We start from the raw sequence: 13,873 nt of genomic DNA, 5'->3' as shown, positions 1-13,873 counted from the left end.
TGAAGCTAGCTTGAGCAGGAAAGTTCGTGAGACTCATATTTCCAGTTCACCATCAAAAAGCCAGAAGTGAAGCTGTGATTCAAGTGGTAGAGTGCCAGCTTGAAAGAGTGAGAGTGTGAAGCCTCAAGTTCAAGCCTGAGCACCAGCCAGAAAAAGCCAGGGGCTGGTGGCTCCTGCATGTAATCCTAGCTATTATTCACAAGGCTAAGAACCGAAGATCATGATTTGAAGCCAGCCCTGGCAGGAACATTTATGAGACTTTTATCTTCAATTAACCACAGAAAACCAGAAGCAGAGCCGTGGCTCGAAGTGGTAGAGGGATAGCCTTGAGCAAAAACAAAAACAAAAACAAAAATGAAAAAAAAACCTCAGGGACAAAAGAAAACAAGAAAAAAAGAACCATAAAAGTATAAAAAAAAACTTTTGTTTCCATTTCTTAGAATTTTTTCCATTTCTTAGAATTCATTTTATAAGATCATATGCACATAGCTATTAAGTCCTTGTGATCCTCTTCTAAGAATATCCTCCTTTGGTCTCACTGTATGCATGTTTAGAGTTCTGTTTAATCATGTCCAAGTATAGTTTTTTTGTATTTTAATATCCATTAGGTTTGCTTGTAGATTTATAGTCACATTCTAAGTTTGTCTGATTTGGGGGGAGGAGAATAGAGAAGGGGAACATAGAAACTGTGGGAGAAAAGGTGAACTAATTTAGCAGTGATACTCACAGACACTATGTTGGAAAGGAACTATACAACTTACCGGGAAGGAGGTTCAGGAGGAAAAAAACTGGGAGAAAATTAAATGTACACATTACCTGACTTATGTAACTGTAATCCCTCTGCACATCACCTTTACAATGAAATTTAAATAATGTTAATAATAATAATAATACTCAGGGACAGCACCCAGGCCTTCAGTTCAAGTCTCACAACCAACAAAAACAAAACAACTTTTAAAACACTAAAATGTTAATATTTATTCATTTAAGAAAAAACAGATGACCAAACCTTCTCTTGAGTGATGTTCAGCTGCAGTCCCATGGTAGCCAGTAGACAAGTGCCATTACCATTAGTAACAGAATAGTTTCCCACCTCTGGGTTTTTCTTTGGAGTAGGTGTTGTAGTAGGAGATGGCACGGTGGTATGAATGATGGGTGATATTGTTGTGGAAATTTTATCTTTATCACATATAAATTCTACAACAACAAAGGACAAAATAAACTGAGGTGGTCGTTTTCTTAATTCATGAGGCCAGGGAAAAATAAAATGTTTCAAAATATTTCTCATAGAAGTCCAAGAGGGTTAATGAGGAGACAGGAATAGCTTGTTAGTACATCATCTTGTAATCTCTACATATCCTCACATAGCAGATAAACTTAAGACATATCCATGGGGTTGGAGAGATGTGGGAGAAATGATGGAAGGAGTGACACTGATCAAGATGCATTGTCCTCCTAACTGACCTGTTGAATTCAACAACTACTTAAAGATTTAAAAATTAAAAATTAAAAAATACGGGGCTGGGAAGGTGGCTCAGTGGTAGAGCGCTTGCCTTGCATGCATGAGGCCCTGGGTTCAATTCCTCAGCACCACATAAGCAGAAAAAAAAAGCCAGAAGTGGCACTACGGCTCAAGTGGTAGAGTGCTAGCCTTGAGCTGAAGAGCTGAGGGACAGCGCCCAAGCCCAGAGTTCAGGCCCATTACCGGACCCCCCCAAAAAAAAAATTTAAAAAGACATTCAAATTTTATAGCTACTCATACAGGGCTGCACTCATCTTTTTCAGACCTGTAAATGCCTTTATTAACAAAGATCCCATCTGCCTGTGATTCAGAATCCAGAATCTGAAAATATTTAATCCCTACTCCTAGTGTGCCTTTTTCCTTCCCATATGTAACTACTATAAAATACTGTTTACTAGAAAATAAGTTTAGAAACCATTACAGTCAAGGTGCATCTTGCCTCTAATCCTATCTGTTCTGGAGGTGGAGATTGGGAGGATCTCAGTTCAAGACCATTGTCAGCAAGCAGTTTATGAGACCCTCAACCAATAAAAAGTTGGGTACCTATCATCCCAGCTATGCAGGAAGCTTAAATATAGGAGGTAAAGGTTCAAGCCAGCTTAGGAAAAAATTGAGACCCTCTGTGAAAAGTCATACAAGCAAAAAGAGTTGCAGGTGTGACTCCAGAAGTAAAGTTCCTGACAAGCAAGTACCAAACCCTGAGTTCACATCCCAGTACCACCAGAAAAGAATCATTAAAGGATTTTCAATACAAATGAATCTTTTATTCATATTACTTCTACAACAATTCACAGGCATTTCAGCCTCTTAGGAAGTATTAGTTTTCCAGAATTGATGAATGAGAAATTGTTACATTTCTATAAACACATAAAATCAATTTAGAAAAAAGGCAAGATAAGAACATAGAAATCTAATTTCTAAGCTAAGGTCTTGGAACTGCTAAAAGTCTATGACCAAGTGATTTGAGGATCTGTTCAAACATTATGCTTTCTCTCAGCTGAAAAGTTCATAGGTAGACTCTTAAAAGACTATTCTAGCTGATTATAGGTGATTTAATCCTAGCTATTCAAGAGGCTGAGAACTGGGGATTGCAATTTGAAGGGAGCATGGACAGGAAAGTCATGTGACTCTTAGCTCCAATTAACTACTCCCCCCGCCCCCACCCCCACAAAAAAAAGCAGAAGTAAACCTGTGGCTCAAGTGGTAGAGCCAAAAATTCAAGGACAGTGCCCAGGCCCAGAGTTCAAGCTCTAGGACTGGCACCCAAAAAAAGGACCATTCTACATGTATATCATAAACTTTAAACTACAACTTCCACCTGCAATTTTTAATAATAATTGTTATTAACACAAGCTTTATTAGAAGCTACAAATAAGCCTTAATGAATGCTTTCAGTTAGAAAACATTGTGGGGGTGAGGATGGGGTGGGTACTAGGAGGAGGGTTTTGGGCTAACATAACAAGTAGGAAGTAAGAGGTTGTGGGATACAAGTGAAATAGATTGTTTGCAACATGAAAATAGAACAATGGATCCTGTTGTAATTTTTTACCAAGAGGGAAAAGAAGGAAGGGAGAATGACAGAGAGGATGAGATTGATTAGAATTCATAGTAAACCCACGAGGAATATAACAATGAGACACCCCCCCACACAACTAATATAAGCTAATAATATAAAATATACACTAGGGCTGGGAATGTGGCTCAGTGGTAAGAGTGCTTGCCTAGCATGCCTGAAGCCCCAGGTTTGCTTCCTCAGTACCACATAAACAGAAAAAAGCCTGAAGTGGCTCTGTGACTCAAGTGGTAGAGGGCTAGCCTCGAGCAAAATAAGCTCAGAGACAGTGCCCAGGCCTTAAGTTCAAGACCCAGGACAGGCTAAATAAATTAAATAAATAGATAAAACATATACTAGCTGGCAGTGGTGGCTCAGGCCTGTAATCCTAGCTAATCACAAGGCTGAGCTCTGAGACCTGCAATTCAAAGCCAGCTCAGGCAGAAAAATCCATGAAGTTTTTAATCTTCAATTAAGCACCAAAAAAGCTGGAAGTGGAGATATGGTTTAAGTGGTAGAGTACGCACTTGAGCAAAAAAGCTCAGGGACAATGCCCAGGCTGAGTTCAAGCCCCAGGACTGGCACCAAAATAAAACCCTAAAATACATATACATATACATATACATACATACATATATATATATATATATATACATCAATTTAAAAAAAAACCACTTTGGATAATGACCTTGATGAATACCATCTGGTATGCTCTACCCTTAAAGTAAGATTCAAGTATAGAAATACATACTTTATGTACTTACCTTTTCTGCTCACTGTGCCATTTTCAACAAAAGGTTGTACAAGAACATCCCAATATTGCTGGTCAACATCGTCAACTGGTATAGTTAATAAGCTATTGCATCTAAAGATGTCACTCAATGGAATTTTCATTGTCACACTGTGATGAACAGTAACACTTCCTATAAAACAAAAACAACAATGGCTGTTTCCAAGAAAACAGGAAAAAGTAATAATAACATAAATGTTTTTGGTTAGGCAGTGTGGCTCACAGCTACTGTGATCCTAGCTACTTGGGAGGCTGGGAATAGAAGGACTGTGGTTTGAAGCTAGCCCAGGCAGGAAAGTTCTCAATATCATTTCACAGCCTATAGCTGGGTTCAGGGGACTATACCTGCTATTATCCTAGCTGTGGGGGAAGGCTGCAATCAGGACTGAAGTTCTAGGCCAGCCTAGACTGAAAACTCTGACTCTATCTCAATGAAAAGCTGGATGTGACATCCACATCATTCCAATTATGACAAAGTCTAATAGGGGAATCATAGTCCAGGCACACACTTAGACCAAGAAGGAAGACACTTTCTCAAAAATAACCAGGGCATGCCCAGGCCCTTAGTTCAAGCCCTATGACCAACCAAGAAAAAAATCAAACTAAAATAACCAAGGCAGGGCTGCGAAGGTAGCTCAGAGGTAAAGTGCTTGCCTCCCATGCCATGAATCCCTGGGTTTGATTCCTCAGCACCATATAAACACAAAAAAGCCGGAAGTGCCACTGTGGCTCAAGTGACAGAGTGCTAGCCTTGAGCTGAAGAGCTGAAGCACAGCACCCAGGCCCAGAGTTCAAGCCCCACAATCGACAAAAAAAAATACCCATGGCAAAATAGGTCTAGAGAGATATAGTTCTGTTGGAGGTATAGAGCAGCAGTAGACTGCCTATCTAATGAGCATGAGGTCTGAATGCAAACCCCAGTACAATCATAAATATGTTTTAAAGACTTTTTGTCGGGGCTGGGAAGGTAGCTCAGTGGTAGAGCACTTGCCTTGCATGCATGAGGCCCTGGGTTCAATTCCTCAGCACCACATAAGCAAAAAGAAAAAAGCCGGAAGTGGCGTTGTGGCTCAAGTGGTAGAGCGCTAGCCTTGAGCTGAAGAGCTGAGGGACAGCGCCTAGGCCCAGAGTTCAGGCCCCATGACCGACCCCCCGCCCCCAAAATAGACTTTTTGTCCTCTCTGCCAGCCCCACTACAAGTACAAAGTGTCAGAACATATGACATGTCGAAAGGAATGATAAATTCACTATGGTTGAAACATAGGCAATAGGAAGTAATGAAGGTTAAAAGGGAAAGACAAGATGCAGGGGTTCACATTGGAGCATCTTCTACCATCTAAGGGAGATATAGGCTTTGTTAGCAATGGAGGACTGGCTTCAGTTTACTTGAAGGAAAACAGAAATCTAAATTAAGAAAGTCAAATTAGAAATACTTATCTGAGATAGAACTTACAGGACCTGAGTATAAGAAGGAATAAATGGGTAAATCACAGATTTCGTAGTAAATCGTTATGTTTGTGCTACTACCAAAAGCAAATTATTTCTGTGAACTTACAGAACATCTTCTGGATGGGATTTAAAGACCCTTCCATTTCAGGGAATCCTTAGGTGAAAGAAGTTATACACATTCTTTGCGGTGTTTAATAGAATTCTTGTAGAAAAACTTCAAAAGACTATGACTGACCTTATCTAAATGGTTTAATTTCTTTTGGAGAAGAAGCAAGAAATGAAGATCTTAAGTTGCTTAATACATACAAGCTATTTCTGTCTCTCCCATCATGTAACAAGGCAGCCACTTAATGCTGCCTTAGCACCCCCTAATGGTCAAATTGTTTCATTAACTTTTTTTTCTTAAAACTATCAATATTAACAAAAATGAATAGATACATGAACTGGTTTTATGGACAGACTTCAAAAACAGATGAGTAACAAAACAAGTTGTAGCTGAGTGCTCACACTTGTAAGCCTAGCTACTCAAGAGGCTGAAGTCTGAGGATCTCAGTTCAAAAACAGCCTGAGCAGAAAAGTCCATGTGACTCTCTTCTCTAATTAACTAGCAAAAAGCTGGAAGTGGAGGTGTAGCTCCTGTGGTAGAATACCAGCCTTGAGTTAAACAACTAAGTCAAAATAAGACTGAATGAAAGCCCCACAACTGGAACACAGAAAAAAAGTTACAGACATACTGGAATTATACTATGAAAAGACATGTTTTGAATTTGTAGTGCTTGTGAATATGCACATACGTACTAAAGTAGAAACATATGACCAGGAAGAGGACAAAAAAAAAACCCTCAAACTATCTACAAGGGTGTATTTCTTTAAATCAATAAAATGATGAAGAAAATATTTTTAAATGACATTTATTAATTCTGGGTAATGGGTACTTATGGGCCTTTTACACTATCCTGTACTGTGTTGTATTTCAAACTTAAGCACACGTTTTAAAAGAAAATACTGGCTTCAAAGTTACTTCACTCATCAAGTAAATTACTATTTCAGAATAATGAATTATTTCAAAGAACAGTTCTCAACACTGCCATTTAGGAAGCCTTTTCAACTTTCAAATCATTGCAATTATTCTATTACTTAGAATCTAGTCATGGAAAAAGTAATCACCCTGTTGCTTAAAATAAAGGGGGATTGCCAGGCAGTGGTGGCTCAGGCCTATAAGAAGGCTGAAATCTAAGGATCCAGGTTCAAAGAAAGCCCAGGGAGAAAAGTCCTTGTTAGACTCTTATCTCCAATTAACCACTAGAAAACTGGAAGTGGAGCTATGCTCAAAGTGGTAGAGTACTACAGCATCGAAGTCCTGAGTTCAAGACCCACAACTGATCAAAAAAAAAAGGTGGATGGGGATAACACCAATTGCTAATGGCTTACACCTGTAATCCTAGGTACTCCTTGAGAGCTGAAACTGAAGGATCAAAGTTCAAAGCTAGCCCAGTCAGGAAAGTCTGTGAGACTCTTTTTTTTTTTTTTTTTTTTAATTTTTTTTTGGGTCCGGTCGTGGGGCTTGAACTCTGGGCCTAGGCGCTGTCCCTCAGCTCTTCAGCTCAAGGCTAGTGCTATACCACTTGAGCCACAGCGCCACTTCCGGCTTTTTTCTTTTTGCTTATGTGGTGCTGAGGAATCGAACCCAGGGCCTCATGCATGCAAGGCAAGCACTCTACCACTGAGCCACCTTCCCAGCCCATCTGTGAGACTCTTATCTGCAATAAACTACCAAAAAAGCCAGAAGTAGAGGTGTGACTCAAGTGGTAGAGTACTAGCCTTGAGCAAAAAACAAAAAGTTCAGGGACAGCATCTAGGCCCAGAGTTCAAGCACAAGGACCAGCAAAAATAAATGGATAAAATAAGAGGGCTAATGAAAAGAGCTGTTAACATTTTAGTTTCTCTGTCCAATCATGTCAGACTAAATCCCCCTCCTTTATGGTAGTAGCCCATGTGGCCTAGGCATTGTGCCTTGATTATTGTCCTCTTCAGAAATGCCTCTGAAGCTGGCACTTGGTCTTAAGAGTCCACTCACTTTCAAGTTAATTCTGTTTTTGTTATACAATTCTCTCTTTAAAAACTTCAAAATAGTTCCCTTTTACATACCCCATCAATCTAAATGCCTTTCCTTGGCTTCCAAGGTCCCTTATAATTTAGTCACACTGTATTTGGCCAACTTTCTTTTCTTTTCCACTGCACACATAGAGCTGTACTTTTCATCAGGCAACTGTCCAATTACTGCTGCCCATACTCTGCTTCCCCCTAGTGGAAACATCCTACTCAAATTCCACCATTAGGGGAGTTTTAGCTCAGGTCCCACTTCTTGAGCAAGCTTTCTCACCCCTGTAACACACTGATTTCTCCTTTCTCTGGCTCATGATCAGGACCACTAGGGAGAACACTTTTAATGCTGACAGAGACCCCCAGATGGGATCAGGGAATATGTCCCATGCCCATTTTACATTGTCAGAAGAAACGTACACTCATTAATCCCTCAAACCAAATGTGCAAACAGCAGGAAAAAAAATCAGACTGAACTCCATGTTTGCCAATTTCTCCACATAAGTTGTGGACACAATTTAGCTGTGTCTCAACTAGTTTTCTAAACTTCTTCAAAGTGAAAAAAAAAAACATCGCAATTCTCAAAAACAATGCAGGACACAAATATACATATCTAACCTACCCAGTAACAACTTTTGCTTGTTATTCACTCAAACTCAGAGATTAGTAAAAAAGAAAACTTTAAATTTCAGTCTGTGCTATCTCTCAAGTTTAATGTATACCTCATTTATTTCTGGGTCTTTAAATTATAATCTTTTTCCTATCTGTAAGTCAAATGATTATTATTCCACAAGACTTGGTAAATAATGCTGAGAAGAGCTAAGTTACTACAAACAGGAAGTTGATCTAATGTCACTGGAGGGGGGAAAGGAGAGTATTATATCCTTAAGAAAAGTAAAGGAAGTGGCGCTGTAGCTCAAGTGGTAGAGTGCTCGCCTTGAACTGAAGAGCTGAGGGAAAGCGCTCAGACCCAGAATTCAAGCCCCACTACCAAAAAAAAAAAAAGATGAAGAAAAGTAAAATCTCAACCTGGGCAAACTGGGTGTGGCAGTCCACGCCTATAATCCCAGCACTTAGGAAGTTGTGGCAAGTAGACTGTGAGTTCAAGGTAAGCTTGACCTGTCTCAAAAACAAAACAAAAGGGACTGGGAAGGTGGCTCAGTGGTAGAGCTTGCCTTGCATGCATGAGACCCTGGGTTCGATTCCTCAGCACCACATAAGTAAAAAAAGAAAAAATCTGGAAGTGGCGCTGTGGCTCAAGTGGTAGAGTGCTAGCCTTGAGCTAAAGAGCTGAGGGACAGTGCCGAGGCCCAGAGTTCAGGCCCCACGACCGGACCCAAAAATATGTAAATATCCATTATCTGTACTTTCAAATCATTTATTACATATTTCATTTCTGGGAATGACAATGATCTAATTGCCTGTGCTTTCTCAAGTTCATTTTGACCTAAAATTGTCTCAAAACAGCAGCAAATGTTGACGTTAGTCATTTAAACGTTAATCATTATTTACTTTTCAGTTAAAACATGATCTGAATAGTAAGAAAAAAGATCTAAAGAAACATCATTTCTTTTAGTCTCATTTACTGAACTTGTACACAGTGATTAAGAAAGGATTTTTTCCCTCATTCAACATCTGTCCATTGCCTACTATTGAATAAGATAATTAGTATCAGTTACCTTTGGGGAGGTCACTAAAGCTCATCAAGTCTTATGCCCTTTAACCATTGAAATGAGGTATCTTCTTCCCAGGGTTACTGCAGTTAACTTACTTACTTCAAGTACAGAGTAAAGTGCCCCCCAAATGGCAGCCAATACCATTACTAAGTCTGACATGTGATCAGGGACAGGGAGGGATACAAAGACTTGGTTTTCTATTCTAGTTAGGAAGACAAATGTACATAATGATGACTTTTTAAGTGTTTTACATTTTTTTTTTTTTTTTTTTTTTTTTTTTTTTTTTTTTACCGGTTGTGGGGCCTGAACTCTGGGCCTGGGCGCTGTCCCTCAGCTCTTCAGCTCAAGGCTAGCGCTCTACCACCTGAGCCACAGCGCCACTTCCGGCTTTTTTCTTTTTGCTTATGTGGTGCTGGGAATCGAACCCAGGGCCTCAGGCATGCAAGGCAAGCGCTCTACCACTGAGCCACCTTCCCAGCCCTACATTTTTATTATTAGTAAAAAGCCAAGAATATAATATCAATCCAATTCTTAAGGTTACCTTTTTTTGCAGCATCAGGAAATGTTGTAGTATCACTCATGTTGTAGGTAAATGAGATACCATCAATTAAATAATTAGATGCCTCCATGGTAAAATTCACAATCCAAGAGAAACCGGATCCAAATTGTACTGCAATTTTGGAACGATTCTGGTTATCCCTACAACTGCTTCCATTATATGTTGCATTGGAAAAGTCTGAAATGGTTACAGTTTTCTAAAAGCAAAGAGAAGTTTGGGGTGAGGAACAAACATGTAGCAGTGCTAACTCTGGGAGACTAGCCCCCTCAGTGTAAAGCATACTTTGCCACAGCCCTTTGTCTGGGGGGCTTAGATTCTTCAGCCACATACCAATCTTAAGAACTAAGAAAAGGCAAAACTTGCCTGAACTACTATTTTTCAACTGGTTGGGTTTGTTTGTTTTGTAAAGCTAGGGTTGACTTATCACTGAATACATTACCAGTTTATCAGCTGTTTTTTCCTTATAAGTTTAACTGTATGTGTAGGGCACCAGTGGTGACTCAAGCCTATAATCCTAGCTACTCAGCAGGCTGAGATCTGAGGAATTTGGTTCCAACTTGTCCCAAGAAGGAAAGTCCTTGATTCTTATCTCCAACAAAAGTAGAAGCGGAGCTAGCCTTGAGCAAAAAAGCTCAGGGACAGCACCCAGGCTCTGAGTTCAAGCCCCAGTACTACCCCACCCTCCCAAAAATAGGTTGTTAGTAGATAGGACCTTAACAAAAAGAAAATAAAGCAACAAGACCAAGGAGACCACTCTAAAGAGGGGAGGATCTAATAATAAACCTGTTTTGTTTATTTTTTTAATTTTTTTTCCTGTAAAGATACATGAGTACTTTTCCTATCAAAGCATTGTTACCCCCTCCTTTGTTTTTCCCCTATTATTCCTTCCCTCCCGACCTTCCCAACTCTTCCTCCCCTCCCTGCTGAAGTTGAAAAGTTCGTTTTCAACAGTGTCTTGTGCATCTCATTGTTACAATGGGTCAACCTGTATCCTTATGTCAGATTTTGTTATTTCCCTTCCACTCCCCAAATTAGAAAAATATATATAAAAAATGCAGGGCACCAACATCAAATACAGTGAAAACAGGGGTTATACCATGTGGGAAGAACATACAAAAGAAACAAAAATCATATACTACATTAAAAACAACAGTGACAAAGAAAAAAACCTGTGTCCCTATCTTGGGTAGTAAACTGTTTTTTTTAAGGACAAGTTTTAATGCTAGTACATTTTAAACACCATGCAGCCTTCAGATCACATGTCCTTAAACATCTCCAAGAAAAACTCTGAAGAACCAAGGAGTTAGAAATATTCATTGTAATGAAACAGAATAACTACAAGAATATATTTCCAAAACCACAGAATTTAAGTGTTAACATCAGTTAATGTGAAATCTGATTTGTATAAACACCTAAATAATAAGTCAGAATTAAAATCAAAGAAAAATAAATATACTTACAGAAGTGTTGTTTGTAGTTTTATAATGTATTGTGAAATTCATCTGCCATTTTGCAGAAAGACAAATGGCTTTTTCTGTATTGTTCAAAGTAAGTTCCAATGCATAGGACTGGACAGCTCCTAGATTTAAAAAATAACACTTTGAAATTGTACTAGAATAACATATATAAGCCGGGCACTGGTGGCTCATGCCTGCAATTCCTAGCTACTCAGGAGGCCGAGATCTAAGGATTATGCTTCAAAGCCAGCCAGGGCAGGAAAGTCTGTGAGAGTCTTATCTCCAATTAACCACCAGAAAACCAGAAGTGGCACTGTGGTTCAATCAATGGTAGAGCTCAGGGGCACCCAGGCCAGGACCCACAACTGACAAAACAAATGAACAAAAACATATATAAATAATAAATTCTATCCAGTCCTAAAAATTCAATAAGCTCTAAGATGAAGTTAAGTACTTTTTAATATATGTGGTTTTCTGCTGATTCTCTTTTCTTTTAAAAATATTTAACAGTACTGAAGATTAAACTCAGGGCCTCCCTCTAATTGGGTAAGCATTGAACCACTTGAATTCTACCTCCATTCCCCACCTTTTATTGAGACTCAGTCTCACTATATACATCAATTTACGATCCTGTTGCCTCTGCCATGCAAGAATTGGGATCACAGGTATGCATCACCATACAGCCTTCAGATGTTCCTTTCTAACAGAATCTTCCTGGCAAAGGTAGCATTTTTCTCTTCTGAATAGAGTGGTTACTCTATTGAGATGCTTTGGTAACACCACAATTGGTTACATTCACCTTCTGCTTCCTAATAATCATATCCATGTTCATTTGTGCCTTGTTAGGTTTGTTTCAGGCAATTATAGTATGCCTTTCTTTCTGCAGTGCTGGGGATCAAACCCAAAAGCCTCCCTACATACTACTGAACTACTCTACCACCAAGTTACTCTGCCTTTTGGGGTTTTTGAAGTAAATAAGGCAGGAGGAATCATTCAGGAGGCTTTACTTTTATTTTTTTTGTTGGTCCTGGGGCTTGAACTCTGGGCCTGAGCACTGTCCCTCAGCTCTTCAGCTCAAGGCTAGTGCTCTACCATTTGAGCTACAGTGCCACTTCCGGTTTTCTGCTGGTTTATTGGAGATAAGAGTTTCATGGACTTTCCTGCCCCGGCTGGCTTTGAACTGTGATCCTCAGATCTCAGCCTCCTCAGTAGGTAGTATTACAGGCATGAGCCACTGGCGCCCGGCTATCAGGGGGTTTTAAAAACTCCTGCTTCTCCTCAGGCACAGGTGGCTCATGCCTATAATCCTAGCTACTCAGGAGGCTGAAATCTGAGGACTGTGGTTCAAACCCAGTCTGGTCAGGAAAGGCCATGAGTCTAGAAGTGGAGCTGTGGCTAAACTCATAGAGGGCTAGCCTTGAGCAAAAAAAAAGGTCAGGGACAGTGCCTAGGCCCTAAGTTCAAGCCACAGAGCCAAGACACACACACACACACACACACACACACACACACACACGCACGCACGCACGCACGCACGCACGCACGCACGCAAAGTTCACTACTGTTTCACTTTAAAATCAACTTGACTGGAAAGGCTGATGATTCTTTCGAGTGGACTCAAAATTACTTCCTAAATTCTTTTTTTTTGGGGGGGGGTAGTCTGGTCATGGGGCCTGAACTCTGGGCCTGGGCGCTGTCCCTCAGCTCTTCAGCTCAAGGCTAGCGCTCTACCACTTGAGCCACAGCGCCACTTCCGGCTTTTTCTTTTTGCTTATGTGGTGCTGAGGAATTGAACCCAGGGCCTCAGGCATGCAAGGCAAGTGCTCTACCACTGAGCCACCTTCCCAGCCCCTACTTCCTAAATTCTTAACCTACTACCTCTTTGGGCAGAGACCTTAAAGACCCAAGAAAGCATTGGGGTTTTGTATCTAACTTGACTCTGATCCTTTCACTTCTACATTACAGGAACATTACCTATGAAATTGAAGTGCCCAAGGCCTCTTACTCTAATGCATAGTAGAAAATATGCCAACAAATATGCCTGCAGCATAAACAATGGACAATCATCTAAAAGGTTTCTTCATACAGTACCCAAGAGGTAAGCTGTTTCCTGTTAAGATAGCTACATAGCCTTAAAGGATATCTGAACAATTTACCATCATCTACAGGCAGGGGCATGCTATAGACTACAGAGAACAAAGTCCTAAGAGGAATAGCAAGCGAGCGTACCTCAGCAACAACTTTCAAGCTGTACACAGCTGTCATACTCCAGAGACCTGCCTGTTTTAGTAAGCCTAGACAGTATGCTAATGCTTGTGATTACTTAAGTACTCACAAAGGCTCAAAAGGACCATGTGATGTAGGTTTTACTACCATTCTTTCCTAAGTACAATATGGGCTGGAGCTGTCAAGCAGATCCAAGGCCACCCTAAAGTTGTACTGAGAATCAGAACTTGCAATTTTTCTAATAAACTTGAGTTTGACTTTTCAGATGCTTACGTTTTGAGACTGGCTTAAAGTCCCCAGCTTCTGAGCCACCCTCAGAAGAGTGTCTGGGTTAAATCTCACTTGGTCATAATGAATGTTCATTATTGTTGTTTTTGGTGCCAGTCCACAGGGGCTTGAACTCAGAGCCTGGCACTGTCCTTGAGCTTATTTACTCAAGGCCAGAGCCATAACTCAGGTTCTTTTTGATACATTACTGGATTTGATTTTCCAAGTATTTTACAGTACTGAGAATCTGGCTTGTATGCTCATTAGAGAGA

General features: G+C 40.1%; 1 protein-coding gene across 3 annotated transcripts in view; it reads right to left on the bottom strand.

Moving 5' to 3' along the window:
• Nucleotides 1–13,873, bottom strand: part of Lamp2 (lysosomal associated membrane protein 2) — a 50,424-nt gene that overhangs the window by 25,365 nt on the left and 11,186 nt on the right. For all 3 annotated transcript variants that reach the window (XM_070039803.1, XM_070039806.1, XM_070039805.1), the window contains exons 2-5: nucleotides 11,112–11,230; nucleotides 9,634–9,847; nucleotides 3,839–3,997; nucleotides 1,010–1,197 (exon numbers count right to left, since the gene is read on the bottom strand). In XM_070039803.1, the coding sequence (XP_069895904.1) occupies nucleotides 1,010–1,197; nucleotides 3,839–3,997; nucleotides 9,634–9,847; nucleotides 11,112–11,230 (680 nt within the window). The remainder of the gene's footprint in view (nucleotides 1–1,009; nucleotides 1,198–3,838; nucleotides 3,998–9,633; nucleotides 9,848–11,111; nucleotides 11,231–13,873) is intronic.

The sequence above is a fragment of the Dipodomys merriami genome, unplaced genomic scaffold (genome assembly GCF_024711535.1).
Source record: "Dipodomys merriami isolate MVZ:Mamm:240054 unplaced genomic scaffold, mDipMer1.0.p SCAF_3, whole genome shotgun sequence".
Lineage (NCBI taxonomy): Eukaryota > Metazoa > Chordata > Mammalia > Rodentia > Heteromyidae > Dipodomys > Dipodomys merriami.
The sequence above is the reverse complement of the archived record's forward strand: the minus strand, read 5'-3'. Positions and strand labels throughout refer to the sequence as shown.